The 19,861-nt window shown below is 34.8% G+C and overlaps 2 protein-coding genes across 2 annotated transcripts in view; both read left to right on the top strand.

The window, feature by feature from the left end:
• The window catches only part of LOC136798491 (DIS3-like exonuclease 2), a 426,120-nt gene extending 412,388 nt beyond the window's left edge, over nucleotides 1–13,732 (top strand). The window contains exon 2 of the mRNA XM_067055113.1: nucleotides 11,110–13,732. Within this exon, the coding sequence (XP_066911214.1) occupies nucleotides 11,140–13,668 (2,529 nt within the window). The 5' untranslated portion in view covers nucleotides 11,110–11,139 and the 3' untranslated portion in view covers nucleotides 13,669–13,732. The remainder of the gene's footprint in view (nucleotides 1–11,109) is intronic.
• A 965-nt stretch (nucleotides 13,733–14,697) lies between these two features.
• LOC136798490 (DIS3-like exonuclease 2) lies at nucleotides 14,698–17,689 on the top strand. The gene has a single exon (XM_067055112.1). The coding sequence runs from the start codon at nucleotides 14,738–14,740 to the stop codon at nucleotides 17,342–17,344; it is 2,607 nt and encodes an 868-aa protein (XP_066911213.1). The 5' UTR covers nucleotides 14,698–14,737; the 3' UTR covers nucleotides 17,345–17,689.
• The last annotated feature ends 2,172 nt before the right edge of the window (nucleotides 17,690–19,861 follow it).

Genomic DNA, 19,861 nt, shown 5'->3' with positions numbered 1-19,861 from the left:
CAGATTTTTGCAAGAAAGTCTTTTGGCTCAAAAAACGTATCTTTATTTATAAAAATCGTTATTTATAAGCATAGATCAGTGTTCTTAGCCATATTATTATTTTTATAATTTTTTTAAAATGAGAATGTCACGGTGGAGCGCAATGGTTTGAGTTTTGTAGAAACCTTACTTATTTAATAAGCTGTGCATTTTTCTGATTGTGGATTGTTTATATAAAGAAAAGCATTTTTTAATAGCTTTTTTATTTCTTTTTCCAAAGTCTTTTTCAATAGTGTCTCCCAGTAGATAATGCTTTCATTATATTTTTTGTATTTTGACCAGTTATGTCTTATTGTGTTTCATTGTTTCAATGTTCATCATTTATTGGTCAGCCCAAGCTGAGCTTTCAAATTGGCTTTTTCCATGCGCTGTGTCCGTGTTCCATAGCTTCAGCCCCCCCTTACTTTTTTTTTTTTGGGGGGGGGGGCTAAGAAATATTTTGACCTTTAAAGAGCCTGGGGGCTAAAATTACCAAAATATTTGGGGGACCTAGATTGTTGGGGGGAGCCCAGATGATCTGACTGAGACTCTGGGAGCTGTTCAGTTGATTTTAAAAGATCTCTTATCTTACTAAAAAATAAAAAGCAAAAGATTTGTAAACATAGATATTAATACAAGTAAAATTTAGTTTTCATTTATCAGTACTGTACTTGCATATTCTCTCTCTTACGGGGGCGGGTTTTTTCCCCAAGTGTTAGGGGACCTAACACAAGGCAATTTTTTGGGGGGACCTTATTTTGTTGGGGGGAGCTAGAAACCTGGCTGAAGCTATGTGTTCAAAAAAGTGTTTCCCCAATTTTTCCGATTTATTCCCGATTTGACTTTTGGTTTCTTTTCGTAAAATCGGGATACTGCTCGCATTAGCTGCTCGAATGAAATAAATTCTTTTAACCGTTTCTTGTTTGTGAAAACATTGAAATTAGCTAAGCAATAATTGGCCAGTTTTGTTTGTGTAAATTCTAAATTGGCTGGTTGGAATGTTAGAATTAGAAGGACGAAGTAGTTTCATTTCACAAGGATGAGAGTTTTGTTTCTGCTCCATTTCAAAGTGTACTTCAAACCATGGTGTACTTCAAGTACTGATTTATCATTACTTACATTCCAAAAAAATAAGATAGCAGCGTTTCATTTTTCAAAACAATAAAAGATGGCTAGAGCAGAAGACCAACGAATCTCTTCCATTTTTGTTGTGTATGCATAACTTTGGACTGTTTATGCTGGCCCATTGAAAGGTAAATCGAGGTTATCTTCAATTTTTATGCCTTTATAGTTTTAACTACCTTTGGAATGTTACATTAGTATCCTTTCTTAGTGTTGACTTTTTTGTAAATAGGATTTCATCTCAAAACAAAATGTTTTTTTCTCGGCCATGTGTTTCATGACATCATAATCCCAGACGGTGTCAATCGAAAAACTTGAATCCCAATTGAACGAATCAAACGCGATCGAATATTGGTTGGCTGTTGTAAATTTCAAACGTAAATACGTAATCCAATGGCAGATTCCTGGGTATAATATTCGATTTGGTTCGACGGTTACCTTGGTTCGGTTGATTGCATTCATTGATAATCTTCGATTTCGTTCATTATGTTATGTTCCAGAGTTTGATTGCAATAATTAAAAAATTGGCCCCTTCTCGTCTAGTGCTTTTCGCGTGGACGGCGTTCGATTTGTTCGCTTTGGTCCAGGCCCCTTTTCTTTCCCGGGTTGGGTCGGTGTTTATTCCATATCTCAACTATTTTTTCATCTTCTCTTCCTTTGAATCTCTTGAGGGTGACTTTTAACTACGTGGCTGGGCAGTTTTTTTGGTGCGTTTCATCATGCGTTTCTTTAATTTTTCTATAACAGGATCTTTTGATTGTTTTTTTTTCACCTCTTGCTTCTCCTCTTTTTGTTCTTGCCCACTTCCATAAGACCCAATTTCTTTGTCTAAAGTGAAAAGTAAAGCATGATAGAGGTAGCACATTTTGAGAGATTGTACCGTGAGATCGGGTAACTTGTATCAGTGGAGGCTAACATGCATAGCCCTCGAACGAATGACCTGGCTGGTCATTAAAATACAAAGTTAAATCAAAACAATGGCTGGAAAGCTCAAGATCATCTTTCATCACATTATTTTCTTTTAAATCTTGAAGGGAAATAATATACTGTTATATTCTTTGAATTGTTGATAAATTTGTCTTTGTAAAAATTTTATAGAGAGCTAATTAATTGTATCAAAAAGTCACAAAAAGATGGGTTTTTCAATCTCAATTTATTCAGATAAACTACCAACCAAAAGGCTAATATCTTTGCTGTGGGTCATTCAGCCATAACACCAGAAACATGTGTGTTATTTTTTGTTGCTTACACTCTTTTTTATAACAACCAGTAAATTTTTTTTAAGGTTTAGATGTTCTTTTGTTTATCTACTTTGTTCAACAACAAAGATTTTGACAATATTTTTTCGTTCTATAGCTTTTTTAGCCTGGGTACTAGAAAATGTAGGTCAACATGTTTACTGCAGATTGCGGATCAAAGCCCGTTTGTCGCGTTGATTTTTATACTCAAACTCGCTCTATTATTAACACTTTTAATCTAATGTTTATTCCCGTGCATCTATTAATAAACATTAAACTACTTTAAAGCTATCCTAGCTAAGCTAGCTAAGCTATGTTGGCTGACCTTCCAGCGTAGTTGGTTTATTCGTTTTGATAACCAGGTAGGTCCACAAAAATCACTTGTTTTGTTCTAAAATTATGATTTTGGATTCCCAGGCAAAACCTTGTATGCTGAGCTAATTTTTATTTTTGCTAAAATTTTGAGCTTGCATTCTAAGCTTGCTCTGACGAGCTCCGTCTCACTACTAGAGTTGTCGGGTTTTTCATTTAGCTTTGCTTTTAGACATCTGAGCTTTTTGAGGTTAATAGACTGTTTCGCCTTTCGAACTGCCATATTGAATTATATGCAAAAAATACAGAAACAGAAAATCTTTGGTTGGATTTGTTGGAAAAATATTGACGTCTAATTTTTTTTTATTTGTACGATAAAGTGAAAAGTAAAGCATGATAAGAGGTAGCACATTTTGAGAGATTGTACCGTGAGATCGGGTAACTTGTATCAGTGGAGGCTAACATGCATAGCCCTCGAACGAATGACCTGGCTGGTCATTAAAATACAAAGTTAAATCAAAACAATGGCTGGAAAGCTCAAGATCATCTTTCATCACATTATTTTCTTTTAAATCTTGAAGGGAAATAATATACTGTTATATTCTTTGAATTGTTGATAAATTTGTCTTTGTAAAAATTTTATAGAGAGCTAATTAATTGTATCAAAAAGTCACAAAAAGATGGGTTTTTCAATCTCAATTTATTCAGATAAACTACCAACCAAAAGGCTAATATCTTTGCTGTGGGTCATTCAGCCATAACACCAGAAACATGTGTGTTATTTTTTGTTGCTTACACTCTTTTTTATAACAACCAGTAAATTTTTTTTAAGGTTTAGATGTTCTTTTGTTTATCTACTTTGTTCAACAACAAAGATTTTGACAATATTTTTTCGTTCTATAGCTTTTTTAGCCTGGGTACTAGAAAATGTAGGTCAACATGTTTACTGCAGATTGCGGATCAAAGCCCGTTTGTCGCGTTGATTTTTATACTCAAACTCGCTCTATTATTAACACTTTTAATCTAATGTTTATTCCCGTGCATCTATTAATAAACATTAAACTACTTTAAAGCTATCCTAGCTAAGCTAGCTAAGCTATGTTGGCTGACCTTCCAGCGTAGTTGGTTTATTCGTTTTGATAACCAGGTAGGTCCACAAAAAATCACTTGTTTGTTCTAAAATTATGATTTTGGATTCCCAGGCAAAACCTTGTATGCTGAGCTAATTTTTATTTTTGCTAAAATTTTGAGCTTGCATTCTAAGCTTGCTCTGACGAGCTCCGTCTCACTACTAGAGTTGTCGGGTTTTTCATTTAGCTTTGCTTTTAGACATCTGAGCTTTTTGAGGTTAATAGACTGTTTCGCCTTTCGAACTGCCATATTGAATTATATGCAAAAATACAGAAACAGAAAATCTTTGGTTGGATTTAGTTGGAAAATATTGTGACCCCCCAAGCGATTTGGAGTACATTAAAAATGAGACCGGTCTTGGTGCGGACAGATCGATAAAATGTGCGGCAAAAGAGCGGCGAAAAGATTACCGTGCGGTAAAATGATACCTTTGTATCTACCAGAAATTATCCAAAAATCTTTCCTAGAAATTCCATTCAAACGCACTTGATCGGTCACTAAAGAGCACCATTAGAATGAGTGCGGTATTCAGTGCGGTCACGGTGCGGACATTTTGTTTTTATTGTTTTGCTTGTTTGAACTTGAGGCTGAAATTCTTACGGCAATCGAAAAAAATATAAACAAACGGCGGGGACCGCACCATCGTCCGCTTTCGTCGGCACTTTGTCCGCACGGACCATACGATACTGTGCGGTCTTCTGGCCGCTTTTTTCAGCTTTTAGTCGCACAATTAACCAGTCCAAAAGCGGCAGAAGCATGACCGCACCAATACCGGTCTCATTTTTAATGTACTCCAAATCGCTTGGGGGGTCACATATACAAAACATAGCTATGCAACTTTTTACACAAAGACTTATTTGCATAAGCCTGTAAACCTAAAAAAGCTAACATCACAAATATTTAACAAAAACTTGTAAGACTAATTAAGGAGTGTGGATCTGAAGGTAAGAATTAAAAAAGAGGCAGGAACTGAAGAGTCTTTCACGCCGCGGAGACGATCATCAGTTGAAAATAAAATTTTAAAAAACTAAAGTTTGTTTTGAATGTTTACGAAGAACAATGTACTGGCTTCTTTTGACAACAATTGATGTCAGTCTTTCGAATCGTGTTGTTTTAGCGTGAACTTGTTCACGTGGCGGCATTTCGAAATCAGAGATTCAACATTCAAAACGAGCTTTAGTTTTTTTAAATTTTATTTTCAACTGATGATCGTCTCCACGGCGTGAAACTATTAGTTTTGAAATAAAACTCATTAACTTCATTCGACAATAGTATAAATTAAATATTAATGGTAGGAGGTCACTTAGGTTTTTCTTTTGATCCTGAGAGACCAGCCGGTTAAATCTTTCAGAAACAGAAGAGTTGGAGGCCAGATATTGTTGGGATTTCTAGGAAAATTGGGCTAACGTTGGTACTTTTTTTAGACCTAATTGGTTTTTCAGGCCTACAGGGGCCAGTAGGGTCGGAAATTTTTATTGCAACCACTTCAAATGGATAGACCAGGGACTGAACTATCATAAATTATTATTTTGAGCAGGAACAAACTCCCCTGGGACAGGTCAGATGGCTCTAAAATACACCTACAATCGAATTTGTAGTGTTTTTGTGACGTCATAACCTAGCTATATACCATTTTGAAAATTTTGATTTTTTAAAAAAATTGTATAGTTTCAGAATAACCAAAAACCAATTCCTCATTTTGATTTGAAAAAGCATGGTTCTATATCAAGAAACTTTTTAAGTGCAATGCCCAAAAATGAAAAAAACTTCAAATTTGCATAAATCCGCCATTATGGATTTTTAGACCAAAATATTTTGGGATTTTACTTGGTTCATCATACTTATTAAAAACATATCAAAAAAATGTTAAAAAAACTGGCTCTTAAGAGCCATTTTTTTTAAGAGTCTTCAGGGTGTGATACCTCACCCTCTTGGATTTTGCTGAAATTTAGACCAAATGATCTATCACACAAGAAAATAAGACCCTGAAAATTTCACCTTGATATCTCAAGTAGTTTTGAAGATACAGCGTCTCAAAGATAGGCTACTAAGCGAAAATTGACCCCTAAAAATCATGAACTCTGGTGGGGAGCACATTTTGAAAGCCAATGAATTTTTATTCAAGTACATTAGAAAGCTGATTTACAGTGGATTTCAAGAACTTTTTGTAGGGAATCAGAAAAAATCAAATTGAGTCTCCAAAATTTTCCCCGAAAATCTCTAGCACCTCCTGTAGAGGGCTTCAAACTTTGCGTAATCTGGGTTTTGAAGCACTTTTTAGCTGGCTGCTGATGGTCCTTGGGACTTTTTTGAAGTAAAACTTTTGACCTGGAGTGGTTTACTGGTGGGTTTTGACCACAAAATAACATTTTCAGGATTTCCATCTTTGCTTTGCGTATAACCGTCAAAAATGGCCGAAAAAAATTGCTATTTTTGGCAGACCTGGAGCAAAATTCAAGATGCGTATATTTTTAAGGCAACAACACCAAATTTTTTTCGAAATTTTTAAGCAGGCTTCTCCTTAGTAGGTCTAGTTTATAGCCTCAAAAAAATCTCAATGGGCTTTAAGTCTCTTAAAGATATAATCGATTGAAAATTGCTAACTTCCCTTCTTGTTTTCTCCCTCTTAAAATGCTAAATCAGGCCCACTTAAGGGCTCTAACTGGATAATTTTTGTCAAAATATTGATTGATCTTCTCTAGCCAACTAATCATTGGCATTAGGGGAACAACTGAAAAAGATTTCAGGTCATTTCCATCAACAGATGACATTTTATGACTGTTTCTTTATTTTTAAGTACAGAATATGTAAAAAATGAGACTGGCATCTGGCCTTTCCTACCATTCCAGAGCCCATATTTCCAGGAAACGCCTCAACCTTTCACAGTTTGGTGAATAATAATCTTAAATATAAGCAGGCTACTTCAACTAAATGGGTTTAACAGTACTTAATTCCTATTCAAAAACTTTTTAGACTCATTCAGAAATCCTACTTTGACAATAATTTGCGCTTTACCGCAAAATTTCTAAGTCCAAGTGTTGTGATTAGCTATAGACTGTCCAATATTTCTTGTCCAGAAGATTTAAACAGCATTGTTTGCAGTATCTCATAAATTATCACCCTAGTAATGTTGCTTAGTTATTTAAGAATCAACAAGTAAGACTGTTAGTGTACACTATTATAGAGATATTGGACAGTCTAAAAGCTAATCACAACACTTGGACTTAGAAATTTTGCGGTAAAGCGCAAATTATTGTCAAAGTAGGATTTCTGAATGAGTCTAAAAAGTTTTTGAATAGGAATTGAGTACTGTTAAACCCATTAAGTTGAAGTAACCTGCTTATATTTAAGATTAATATTCACCAAACTGTGAAAGGTTGAGTTTTTTTCTGGAAATATAGGCCCTGGAATGGTAGGAAACGCCAGATGTCAGTCTCATTTTTTTTACATATTCTGTACTTAAAAATAAAGAAGCTGTCATAAAATGTCATCTGTTGATGGAAATGACCTGAAATCTTTTTCAGTTGTTCCCCTAATGCCAATGATTAGTTGGCTAGAGAAGATCAACCAATATTTTGACAAAAATTATCCTGTTAGAGCCCTTAAGTGGGCCTGATTTAGCATTTTAAGAGGGAGAAAACAACAAAGTTAAGCAAATTTTCAATCGATTATATCTTTAAGAGACTTCAAAAGCCCATTGAGATTTTTTTGAGGCTATAAACTAGACCTACTAAGGAAGCCTTGCTGAAAATTTCAAAAAAATTTGGTGTTGCCTTAAAAAGATACGCCATCTTGAATTTTGCTCCAGGTCTGCCAAAATAGCAATTTTTTCGGCCATTTTTGACGGTTACGCAAAGATGGAAATCCTGAAAGTGTTATTTTTGTGACCAAAACCCACCAGTAAACCACTCCAGGTCAAAAGTTTACTTCAAAAAAGTCCCAAGGACCATCAGCAGCCAGCTAAAAGTGCTTCAAAACCCAGATTACGCAAAGTTTGAAGCCCTCTACAGGAGGTGCTAGAGATTTTCGGGGAAAATTTTGGAGACTCAATTTGATTTTTTCTGATTCCCTACAAAAAGTTCTTGAAATCCACTGTAAATCAGCTTTCTAATGTACTTGAATAAAAATTCATTGGCTTTCAAAATCTGCTCCCCACCAGAGTTCATGATTTTTAGGGGTCAATTTTCGCTTAGTAGCCTATCTTTGAGACGCTGTATCTTCAAAACTACTTCAGATATCAAGGTGAAATTTTCAGAGTCTTATTTTCTTGTGTGATAGATCATTTGGTCAAAATTTCATCAAAATCTAAGAGGGTGAGGTATCAGACTTTCTTTATTCTGAAGATTTTTAAAAAAAATGGCTCTTAAGGCTTCAATATCTATTCTGTTTCAACAATTGATATCTCGTTTCACTGGTTTATGGCCTTTAGGGCAGCAGAATGTGTAAGCAAGGTCCCTTAAACTCATAGTAGGTGTACATGTGTTGAGAAGAAAAATCCTTTTTCAGTCTGTGATTCCAATTTTCATATTATTCCTATCTCTTGAGAAGGGTGTCGGAATTAGATGAGTGATGTCGATATTACACCAAGTGTTGTTGAATATTTATCATACCTTGAAATAATACCTTGAAAGTTGCAAACAACAAGAATCGATGTCGATTCATGTAATTTTTGAATTAATAATCTTTTTGCATCTAGGTTTTGTATATTTTCCTATGAAATCCAACCATAGCAAATATGCCATAATATTTTTGCATTTTTGAAACCAACGAGGTTACTCAATCAAGTAATTAAAAATGAGAATTGTTCGATTGAAAAGTTTTGTGGAATGGCTATTACAAAGAAAAATGCAAGATAGACAGAGAGTCTTCTTAAAGGGCTCTCTGTCCTTATTTTCTAGGAATAGGAAATAGTAAAATTTTATATATATATATATATTATATACAATAGAAAATCTGAGCTTTTTTTGTCTTCATCGACTTCTTTTTCAAATTTTTGCATCAATCCACTTTGAATCATTTTTTCCAACAAGGTATTCTCTTGTCTACCCTGAAGAACAATGTTCAAAGCATTTTTAAAGCACATTGCCATTTTTTTTGTAATTGGCTTTAAAGGGGCAATCCGCCACCACATAACACGGTTTGTTATTGTTTTTCTAAAACTCGATTACTTTTAGGGTGCATAGGGGAATTTCCAATTGAGGCGGAGTGATCGAGATAAAAATATCACGTGACTTTTGACAGAAAAAAATCAAAACAAACTTATGAGAACTGATAGAAGGCACCAAAAATTATCTTTCTTTTTCAGGAAAAAGCTATCATTTTGTTTCAGCTGAAGGCTTCATATAAGATTTTTATAATTACTCCTAGTTATCTCAAACTATCTAAATCTCCCTTGGCAGTAGCAATTCAATATGATTTGATTTATAGGTAAAAAAGAAATGGGTTGAAAAACAAAGAGCACAGGATTATTTTTAAAAGTTAGATATATAAAGATGTTATTTTTTTATTGAAACATTCAAGTGTCTGAAATGTTACAAGAAAATCTATGAAAATTTTAGATTATAAATTTAGAATTTTTAGTCTAAAAAAGGTTCCTCAAAGCTTGGAAATAATAGCACCAAAAACAAAGGTTCCTGTTATTATTATATAAAGTTAAGGAAAGAAAATACTTATAAAATGTCTTTGGTTCTTTGACAGGCTTTGACACGTTTTAACGAAACATGGAAACCTCGAAACAATGCTTTCTTGGACAACCTATCACACTGTAAACGCTATTTAAATCCAATGAAATAAACACAAATTAATTGACAAAAAATGAAATTGAAATAACCTATCTAAAGTACATTGGAGCACTAAAAGATAAATGATGACACTACAACAATCCAAATCAGAAATTATGTCGCTGTTAAAACATTCAAAAATATACTCCAAGCCAGGTTGCAATATGTTTATCAAAAACACGTTCACAGTATCTCTAGTCAGGAAAAACAATCACATATTCAAAAGTGTCTTTAGTCAGGAAAACAACCAAAACAATCACACAAGTTTCAAAGTTTAGAAAACCCACAAAACCTCTGACCTCATGAATGTAGGAACCAAGCATTAAAGACTTTGTTTTGTGGTCACTCGGTAAACAAATCCCATATAACTTGTTCCAGAGGTATTGTCTATATAAGAGTTTGTATTCCAATGCAAATATTTCTCGTACTGCCCATTTTTCTCATCAATTCTTCAACTTGAACCAGATTCACATCTCAATAGAATGTTAATTTTACCATTTTTCCAATCATTAATAAGTGGTAGATCGATTCATAAAAGGAAATAAAAAGATAAGAACCACAAAAATTGAGATTTCCAACTTTGCATCATTCTAGCTCATTACATCAAATTTGACTCTATAATGTATATCCAGCAATATCTTGACAATCCCATCGAGATATACTCTCAAACTTGGTAAAAAAGTCCAATATATTTTGCTGATTCGATTCACATAAATATCCAATCCCATTTCGAAAGGTAATGATATGTTATTTCCAAAAGAAATGCAGTCTTTTTTGAAGACACTCTAGCTGAATTTTGTCCACCATTTGCCAATGTTTTGGTTCTGAGATTTTTGACTCGATATTCCGCGCCTTGCTAAACGAGTGCCAAAATTTCATCTTGGGCTATCAAGACAAATGAAAACAAAAACAAACCGCGCAATGTAGTGGCAGACTGCCCCTTTAATAATCTAGGAAAATAATTTTGCTAAGATACCCTCCAAAGATGTGTTTCGAATAATCATATTGTTACTAGGCAACAAGAAAAGGTTTTTAGAGGTGACCAATCAGAATTTCACTAATGCCCAAAATTTCTAGTAGGAATCAAAGAGATAATTTACTAAAATCACAAAAGAAAAGGACCTTCAAAGAACACTCAAGGAATCTCAGGACTTTACCTTGGAAAAAAGCGACCGGTTTAATGAGATCAAAAACTCTTTGGTGATGGTAGCAATGAATCCTTAAAATTCCCTATTTTTCAAAAACAAGACTTTGATTTTTTATTACTCTAACTGGGACTCTGGGAGGTGTCATATCATTATGCTTCTTTCCATATTTTTTCTTCCTTATATAATGTGAAAATAAGTCTGGAAAGTTTCCTATTTTTGTCAAATGGTTTCTTGTCAAGAAATGATAGTGATATCGAAATTTCTTTTTTAATGATATCGTTATCAAGTACTTACCATTTTTGTTCTAACAAACATAATATGTGCACTTTAACCTTATACCTCCTTCTATCTTTTTCTAAGACTGATTTAACAGAAAAAAACAACAACAACATGAATGCTAAAGGAGAGCAATCTACAAGAAAAAAGAACAACAAAAAGTCTAATGATGAGAATACTAATGCACAAAGCAAGGCAAAGAAGCATCATCCCCAAAAGAAAGACCAACAGAAGGACAGAAGTAAACCTAAGCAAAATAATGAAGAAAGAGATACCACCAAGAATGAGTCAACATCTCCTAAAAAGAAACACCATTCTAATAAAAAGTTACCTGAGATGAACTTTGCTCCATACTTGTCAAAGGAAGAATGTTCTCAAAAACTGAAGCGTGGGGAATTGATTAAAGGTACTCTACGAATTAATCCAAGAAATTTCGTAGATGCTTTTATAAGCTCAATAGATAGCAGTGAAAGAGATATTTATATTGAGGGTGTCGCAGCAAGAAACAGGTCACTGCCTGGTGATATTGTGGCTGTCCAGCTTAACCCAAAAGAAGAATGGAAAACAAACCGTCCTGGTGAACCAGACGAGAAATCTGATAAGGATGTTGTCACCAAAACTGGCAAAGTTGTTTACATTTTGGAAGAGAAACATCCTCGAGTGGCGTGTGGTTTTCTGAAACCATTTTGCCATAATCAATTTGGCTTCGCTTTACTTTCGCCCAATGACAATCGTTTACCAAGATTGATGATCCCATTGACAGAATGCCCTGATGATTTTAAAAATCAATTTTCAAACTATGCAAAGACATTGTTTATTGCCAAAATTGTAAAATGGGAGAAGAATAAAGCTTTTGCAGGTGGAAAGATCATGCGAAGTCTTGGAGAAGCTGGCCATATTGAGCCAGAGACAGAATCAATATTACTTTGCAATGATATTGACAGCTCACCATTTTCAGAAAAAGTTTTGCGTTGTTTGCCAGATGGTAAGACATGGAAAGTGACTTCTGCTGAACTGTCTAAACGTCGAGATATGAGAAAAGAATGTGTTTTTACTATTGATCCTGCAACTGCCCGTGATTTGGACGATGCTTTATCATGTAAAAAAATAGCAGATGGGTTGTATGAGGTTGGTGTGCATATTGCTGATGTCAGCTATTTTATTGAGCAGAATACAGCCCTTGATGATGTAGCTAGTCAACGAGCTACCAGCGTTTATTTGGCTCAGAAAGTTATTCCAATGTTACCCAATATTCTATGTGAGCAGTTGTGCAGTTTGAATCCTGGCGTGGAGAGACTAGCTTATTCTGTATTCTGGAACATGAAATCTGATGGGACTATCATGAGTGAATCTTTTGGCCGTACCGTTATTAGTTCTTGTGTCAAATTGTCTTATGACCATGCACAGAGAATGATTGAAACTGATGACGTAAATGACCTGGTTATTGATGAATTTCCTCCGATCACTGGTGACTTTTCAATGTTAACTATCCTAAATACAGTCAAAAACTTATTTGGGATGTCCAAACATCTTCGCCAGAAACGTTTTGATAGTGGTGCCTTGAGGTTGGATCAGCCTAAACTCTCTTTTACCTTGGATAGCCAGTCTGGGATGCCGAATGGTTGTGCTGTGTATCAATACAAAGATAGTAATCGAATGATTGAAGAATTCATGTTGCTAGCTAACATGGCTGTTGGTCGAAAGATTTACAAGCATCATCCAAACCGTGCTGTTCTTCGAAATCATGCACCACCACAGGAAGTTATGATGGAAGAGGTTGCTGAGACTTGTAAAAGGTTTGGTATCCCATTCGACATCTCGAACAGCTCTACTATTAGTGCTTCTCTCAAATCGATTTTGGCCAGGGAGGATAGTGGATTTAACAAAGAAACTTTGTTTACAGCTTTGACAATGCTTTGTACCAAACCATTCCAAAATGCGAAATATTTTTGTACCGGCACAATTGAGAATGAATCAGCTTATCGTCATTATGCCTTGAATGTTCCCATTTATACTCACTTTACATCACCGATTCGTCGTTACCCAGATGTGATGGTCCACCGTCTTCTAACAGCATCACTTGACAAATCATTCGTAGTGGAAGCAGATGTTGATCAACTCCAAACGCAATCTGATCACTGCAACGACAAAAAGTGGGCTGCCAAGAAAGCTTCAGAGCAAAGTTCATTGCTTTTCTTTGCTGTTTACTTGTTAGAATGTGGACCGTTGATGGAGAAAGGTGTTGTTGTCGGTGTCCTTGATAAAGCTGTAGACGTTTTGTGTACAAGAGTCGGTAACGTTGTCAGAGCTTACATGGATAAGTTACCATTAATCAAGTATCAATTCACCACCTCTGATGGAAAACCTAAGTTGGCCTTGTATTGGTTTCCTGAAGATTTGGATAGTAGTGAAAAGCCAAAAAATATCAATGAGGAAATCGCCAAATTGACAGAACGATTCGAAAAGAAATGGGAGGCACAGAAGGAGCAATCTGATGCGATACCAGAGGATGCTTTGAAACAAGAATTATGCTTGTTTTCTGAAGTCAATATCCTATTGAAAGTTGAACGTGATTTACCAACAAAAATTTTAGGCATTCTTGCTCATCCAAAAAATGAAAATACACCGTTACTTGAATTTTAATATTTTATCATTTTAATTATTATTTTTAACTAATCCTTTTATCCTTTTACCACTGATGAGGTGCTTAGTATGACTATGGGTGTTCTCTTTTATTATATGATGGTAATCTCAGGTTCTTACTGACATTCAAACTCGAGATAAACACAATTTTTCTATGCTGAACAACACCAATGGCAAAGGTGTCCTTTTTTAATAGCCTTTTGTTCTTGCCTCTAATTGTGCTTTTGTTTTCTCAAATTTGGTGCAAAGTGAGATTTTGTTTAAAAAGGTATAATTTTGAGTTTTAGTAAATTCTATTTGTTGACCGTATAATATTGTTACGAATTTTAAGTGTATTTTGGTTATTTCGTTCAATGATACACAAGTTTTCAAGTTGATAGAAAGCAAATCTAAAATACTTGCGTTCTTAAAGTACTTCCTGTCCTGCACCATTTATACTCTTGTTTTAATGATAAAGATTTTTGGAACTTTTTGTCTTTTTGATGAAAAATCATTGAGAATTTTACCCCCTTCTTTAATTGGAATGTCTACCCAGCTAAAAGCTTTTTAAAAAATCTGCGAAAAATTGTTGTTCATTATCCGAGAAATCTTATTGAATTATTATCGTAATATTTGTTCTTGTTTTTCTTTTTCTTTCTTGGTTAAAATAAAGATTTTATGGAATTTTATAGTTTTAAATTATTTTACTTATTGAAATAGTTTTATAAATTCTATCATCAATTTAAATTTAATTAATATTATTCTGTTTAATGTTAATGAATCTATTTACATCGTCAATTTTTTGTCACTGCCCTTTTTATTTGCAAAACAAGGAACCCAACTTTTGATATAAAATTTGGAATGTGTTCGTCACTTTGTTGATTTTCCTGACCCTCATTTTAATGAGAAGATAAAGCTTTTTAGATCATTCTTTATTCTTCTATGCATTTATTATTTTCGGTTTCCATTGTACCGTAGAATTTAAGTCCTAAAATTTCATTGAAAAATTGTTTAAAAAAATATGTTTTTCTCTTTTCATTTTCCAGGTAAAACATAAAAAACAAAACTTCATATTTCAAGCTTCTTCAAGATGTTTTTGAGTTCAACAAGATGTATGTTCACATTGAGAAACCAAATGATGTTTGTATATCATACCATGGTTCCTTTGAAAAGGCAATACCAAACGGCTACCATTTGTCATGGGAAGTTTACCAAGTTTGTGAGATCGTTACTACCAAAGAGGAAGGTACAAAAAAAGATCGAAGGAAATTCGTTGGAACCTAATAATGTAAAGAATGAAAAAAAACGCCCGCTTGGAAACACTGTTAATGGAGAGAAAAACGTACCAAACAAAACCAAAAAAGTCATTCGTAAGAGAAAAACTCCCAAGATATTACAACGATCCCAGGAGAGTTCCGCAGATAATATACCCGACTATCTGTATACAACAAAGTCAAAGAATAAAAACTCAAATCATAAACTCCCAGACATTCAATTCGAACCTTACATTAGCGAAGATGAATATTTACGTAAATTAGAGGACGAATCTGTTATAACCGGTGTGATACGGATCAACCCGCGTAATTTCCGGTTAGCTTACATAGGAAGTCCGAACGGAGTTGACCGGGATATTGTTATAGAGAGTGTGGAATCTCGGAATCGTGCTTTACCTGGTGATATTGTTGCAGTTCAAATTCTACCAAAAGAGGAATGGAGAGATGAAGGCACTACCAAAACGGGAAAAGTAGTTTATCTACTGGACAAAAAACACGCGAGGACTGCGTGTGGTATGTTAAGACCATACCGTAATCATCGTTTTGGATTTGCACTGTTTTCGCCCGTTGATAGGAGGTTACCCCGTGTGATGATTCCATTATCGAAATGTCCAGAAAATTTTGTAGCGAATGCAAATAAATTTGACAAAACGTTGTTTGTTGGTAACATTGAGTCTTGGGATGATAAAATGCCTTTTGCAAGTGGTTGTGTTGTCAAAAACCTCGGTGAATCTGGTTTGATTGAGCCAGAAACTGAAGCTATTTTAATCAATAATGATATCGATAGTTCCGATTTCTCGAGTGAAGTTTTGAAGGAACTACCTGATCCTGAAAAATGGAGAGTTACCAAAAAGGAGATTACAAAACGTAGAGATCTTCGGGATCATTGTATCTTCTCTGTTGATCCCGCAACAGCTCGTGATCTAGACGATGCTCTATCGTGCCGTAAAATCAACGATGACACTTTTGAAGTAGGCGTCCATATTGCTGATGTCAGCCATTTCATTAAGGAAGGATCAGTATTAGATAAAACAGCGCGTGATCGGGCAACTAGTGTTTACTTAACGCAAAAAGTCATTCCAATGTTGCCGAGTATTTTATGTGAAGAGCTGTGCAGTTTAAATCCAGGCGTTGAACGATTAGCTTATTCAGTTATATGGACATTGAAAAGTGACGGTACGAAATTGGATGAATGGTTTGGACGTAGTGTCATTCGATCATGCACCAAACTGTCTTACAATCACGCACAACAAATGATCGAAACAGACAATCCAGCGTCTCTTCAACCAAACGATTTCCCCGAAATCCATGACAAGAGGATCACTCTACAGCAAATCTCACAGACCGTGAAGCATCTATATGGCATTTCGAAGAACCTTCGTGATCAACGTTTTTCATCTGGTGCTTTAGATTTTAGCGAATCTGACATTGCTTTTAATATAGACCACTCTACAGGAATGCCAAACGGTTGTTCTTTATACGAGTATAAAGACAGCAATAAAATGATTGAAGAGTTTATGTTACTTGCTAACATGGCTGTCGGAAATGAGATATTTAAGCATTTTCCGAAACGAGCGGTTCTTCGCTGTCATCCACCGCCACTTCAAGTTTTAATCGAACAAGTGGAAAGTCTTTGTCGTAAATTTGATATCCCCTTTGATGCATCTGATAGCAGTAATTTAAACAAATCTCTAAACGACATCAATAAACTTGATATGGAACAGAATGTAGAAGATATAGATGAAAAAGACAAAAAACTATTTTCCCCAGCACTGAATTTACTATGTATGAAGTCGTTTAAGAATGCGAAATATTTTTGTACTGGTAGCGTCGAGGACGAATCACAGTACCGTCATTACGCGCTCAACGTTCCTATCTACACTCATTTCACGTCACCGATCCGTCGCTACCCCGACATCCTAGTCCATCGTCTCTTAACAGCCGCTCTAGACCAATCATACAATTTCCGTGCCAAATCGAAGCAACTGCAAATCTGGGCGGACCATTGTACGGCTAAGAAGCTGAACGCGGATATGGCATCTGAGCAAAGTTCAGGATTATTTTTCGCTGTTTATGTAATGGAACATGGTCCTCTAGTGGAGAAAGGTGTCATTGTGAATGTTTCTCAAGCTTCGGTTGATATTCTTTGCCCACAAACAGGAACAATGTCCAGAGTCTATTTAAGAGACGTGGAAGGAATAAAAGATTTCAAATACAGTTTACCAGATGAGAAGCCTTTACTTGAATTAGAGTGGTGTCCTGTCCAGGACGATGAAATTTACCAACAGAATCTGACCATGTTTACACCGGTCAATATTGAACTGAAAGTCAATCGAAACGAACCGACAAAAGTTGTTGGGACTTTGTTAAACCCTAATGCAATGTCTGGTAATGAAAGCTTGAAAGATCAATCGTTAGTCTAAATTCAACTTTTCGCTTTACTTTACTTAGCTTCGTATACTGAAACTCAATCTTGTCTTTTTTGCAAGCACATCCAGCTAGAGAAATCGAAGCTTAAAATTCATTCTCGAGACTTTTTTAAAATGAAGCAAATCATAGGACAAGATTCAGCCACACAACGCCTTTTTTTATTTGATAATAAGAGTTTATATAAGGGTTATTAGTGTCCGCTTCAAATTGCGCTCCAATTTAGAGATTTAATTGTACTTTGTAGAGGAAAAACGAAAAATATTTTTAGTCAAATATTTTATGGATTATATTTTTTATGAATTTTTAAACATTTAGCTAGATTATGTTTTTAGAAAAATGATCGATATACATGAAGTCTAACTAATTTCTGGTTTACTGTTTCAGGTCTCAATTTTATCTTATTCTGTAGGATTTTGGTTTTCATAACCTTGTAATTTTTAAGAGTTTTGAAAGTGATGTCTTTTAGCCAATTGTTTTTCAAACTTCATTCAATTAACAGAAATGAAAAGAAACAACAATAGAATGAATAGAATCCATTTTGATCATCATTCAATCATCATAAAATGAAGAATGTGACGTCATTGGTTTGGCCGAGAAGAGGAGGAAATATCAAATTCGAAAATGGTTGATATGAAAGTTAGTAGTGTTTTTTTATAAAAACATCTAAAATTTTTGAAGCTTCTTGATTGAAGTTCTTAACTTTCTGAATTTTAAGCCTAAAAAGGTTTTGAAAATGTTCTTATTTTTGCCATTTTTCACAGTATTTTAGTCCATTTCCCTAACAAATCGGGTGTTTTATAGTTTCAAAATATTCCTAGCTTGTTCTTAATATTTTGGACATCGAAGCCTTATGTTCTTATATAGTTTGTTCCTATAAAATAACGTTTACAGTCGAAAAGCTTCATGGTTTATACATGATTAAGTCTTGTTTGTTGCTATTTACAAGAAGGGTGACTACTTTATTATTATTCGATTAGGCGAGGCTAATTTAATTTGTTGTTTTACGGGTCAAGCTACACAAAAAAGAGGGTCGGTCGGTCAAAAAAAACAGCAAAAATTACCACATCTTGACAAAAATGCAAAATAGAAAATAAAGAATTCGAATTCATGAATAAAATAAAAGAATGAACATAAAACTCTGAAAAATCCTGGAAAAACTTCTAAAATTTGAAAATTTGACAGTCTGTATAAAGCAATGAAAATATAATGTACTGTAGATCAATTTTTTGATATTTGGAATTTCAGGGTCAATCGGGCCCGTAAAACAACTAATCGAATTAGTCTCGCCTTATAAACTGATTGTTAATTTTAACGTTTGTAAACCAAACCCTAACTCTCTTTTACCTTCGTTTTTGTGTTCCAGATGCCGTGTTACAGATGCTGCAAGACAAAAGTGTAGTTGGGAAATGTTCTACAGTCAATGCATAAAAGCAGTATGATGTATGAATCTTGAATTATAAAGTGTCCTCTTTTCAGGGTTTCTTCTAAAATTTAGTCTTAAGGCCGGCCTCCACTTACGTGCGCTGCGATCGCACCTTTTGGCTTCAATCCTTTTTGCTTGGAAAAACGATTACGTCATAAAAATGTAGCGTGCGCTCGAAATGAATTGAATTCATTTCAACTTTTTTAAACCGTTACGTCAGATCGCGCCAATGGAATTGTTTCATTTTTTCTTTTGACCAATAGCGTGGAAGCTTTGCTTGAAAAAGTATGATCGCAGTGCGTGCAAGTGGAGACCGACCTTTACACAATTCTGATTCTTCTATATGCCAAAGTGCTCGTGGGGAATAGGATTCGGCGGATGATTGCCATACGGATGGCGTGGACCAAGTTATAAATTACACATGTCTATGACTTAGCGTTTCCAACGTAAATTTAGTCGTAGGATCTTTCACTCAGTTTTTAGGATTATATGTTTCAATCTCGTTAACGTTAGTTAATTTATAGGATAGTTCCTCCAAGGCCATTTTAACATTCTTAAAATTTAAATTTTTAGAAGTCAAGTGCATTCCGGTGGTATCATAACCCTGTAGAACTCTCAAAGGTTGCGACCTTCTAGTGCTGTTCATTTCTTTAAGTTAAAAAATAGAATAACCCAAACATTTCAACTTCAAGAAAAGCCGTCATTCGCTTGACTTTGTTACCCTTTCGATGACGTCACAAAATATGAAATTTGCGATTTTTCGAGTTTTGATCGGTCTCAAGTGGCAATTTTTCGTTATTTGGGATTAAATCAGTCTATAGTTTCCCCCTTTACTATCCAAAGGGCTTATGATGCGTTCAGCTTATCTACTCCTCGCGGCGGGTGCGACGCCGGGTGACTTCAAGAAAAAACCTAATCGCCGTGTCAATTCAAGACAGCCTAAAGTCCATTTTTTCCATTTTGAGATAATTGACTTTAAAGGTTTCATTTGCTGATAACTAAAACATAAATAATGCCAAGAGTCCATACTTTTGATATAATGGGGGTATTAATAGTTATCTTTTTGTGGTTAAAAAGAGGATTTAAT

The sequence above is a fragment of the Clytia hemisphaerica genome, unplaced genomic scaffold, assembly GCF_902728285.1.
Source record: "Clytia hemisphaerica strain Z4C2 unplaced genomic scaffold, Clytia hemisphaerica genome assembly, whole genome shotgun sequence".
NCBI classification, from domain to species: Eukaryota; Metazoa; Cnidaria; class Hydrozoa; order Leptothecata; family Clytiidae; genus Clytia; species Clytia hemisphaerica.
Note: the sequence above shows the minus strand (reverse complement) of the source record. Positions and strands in the feature narration are given on the sequence as shown.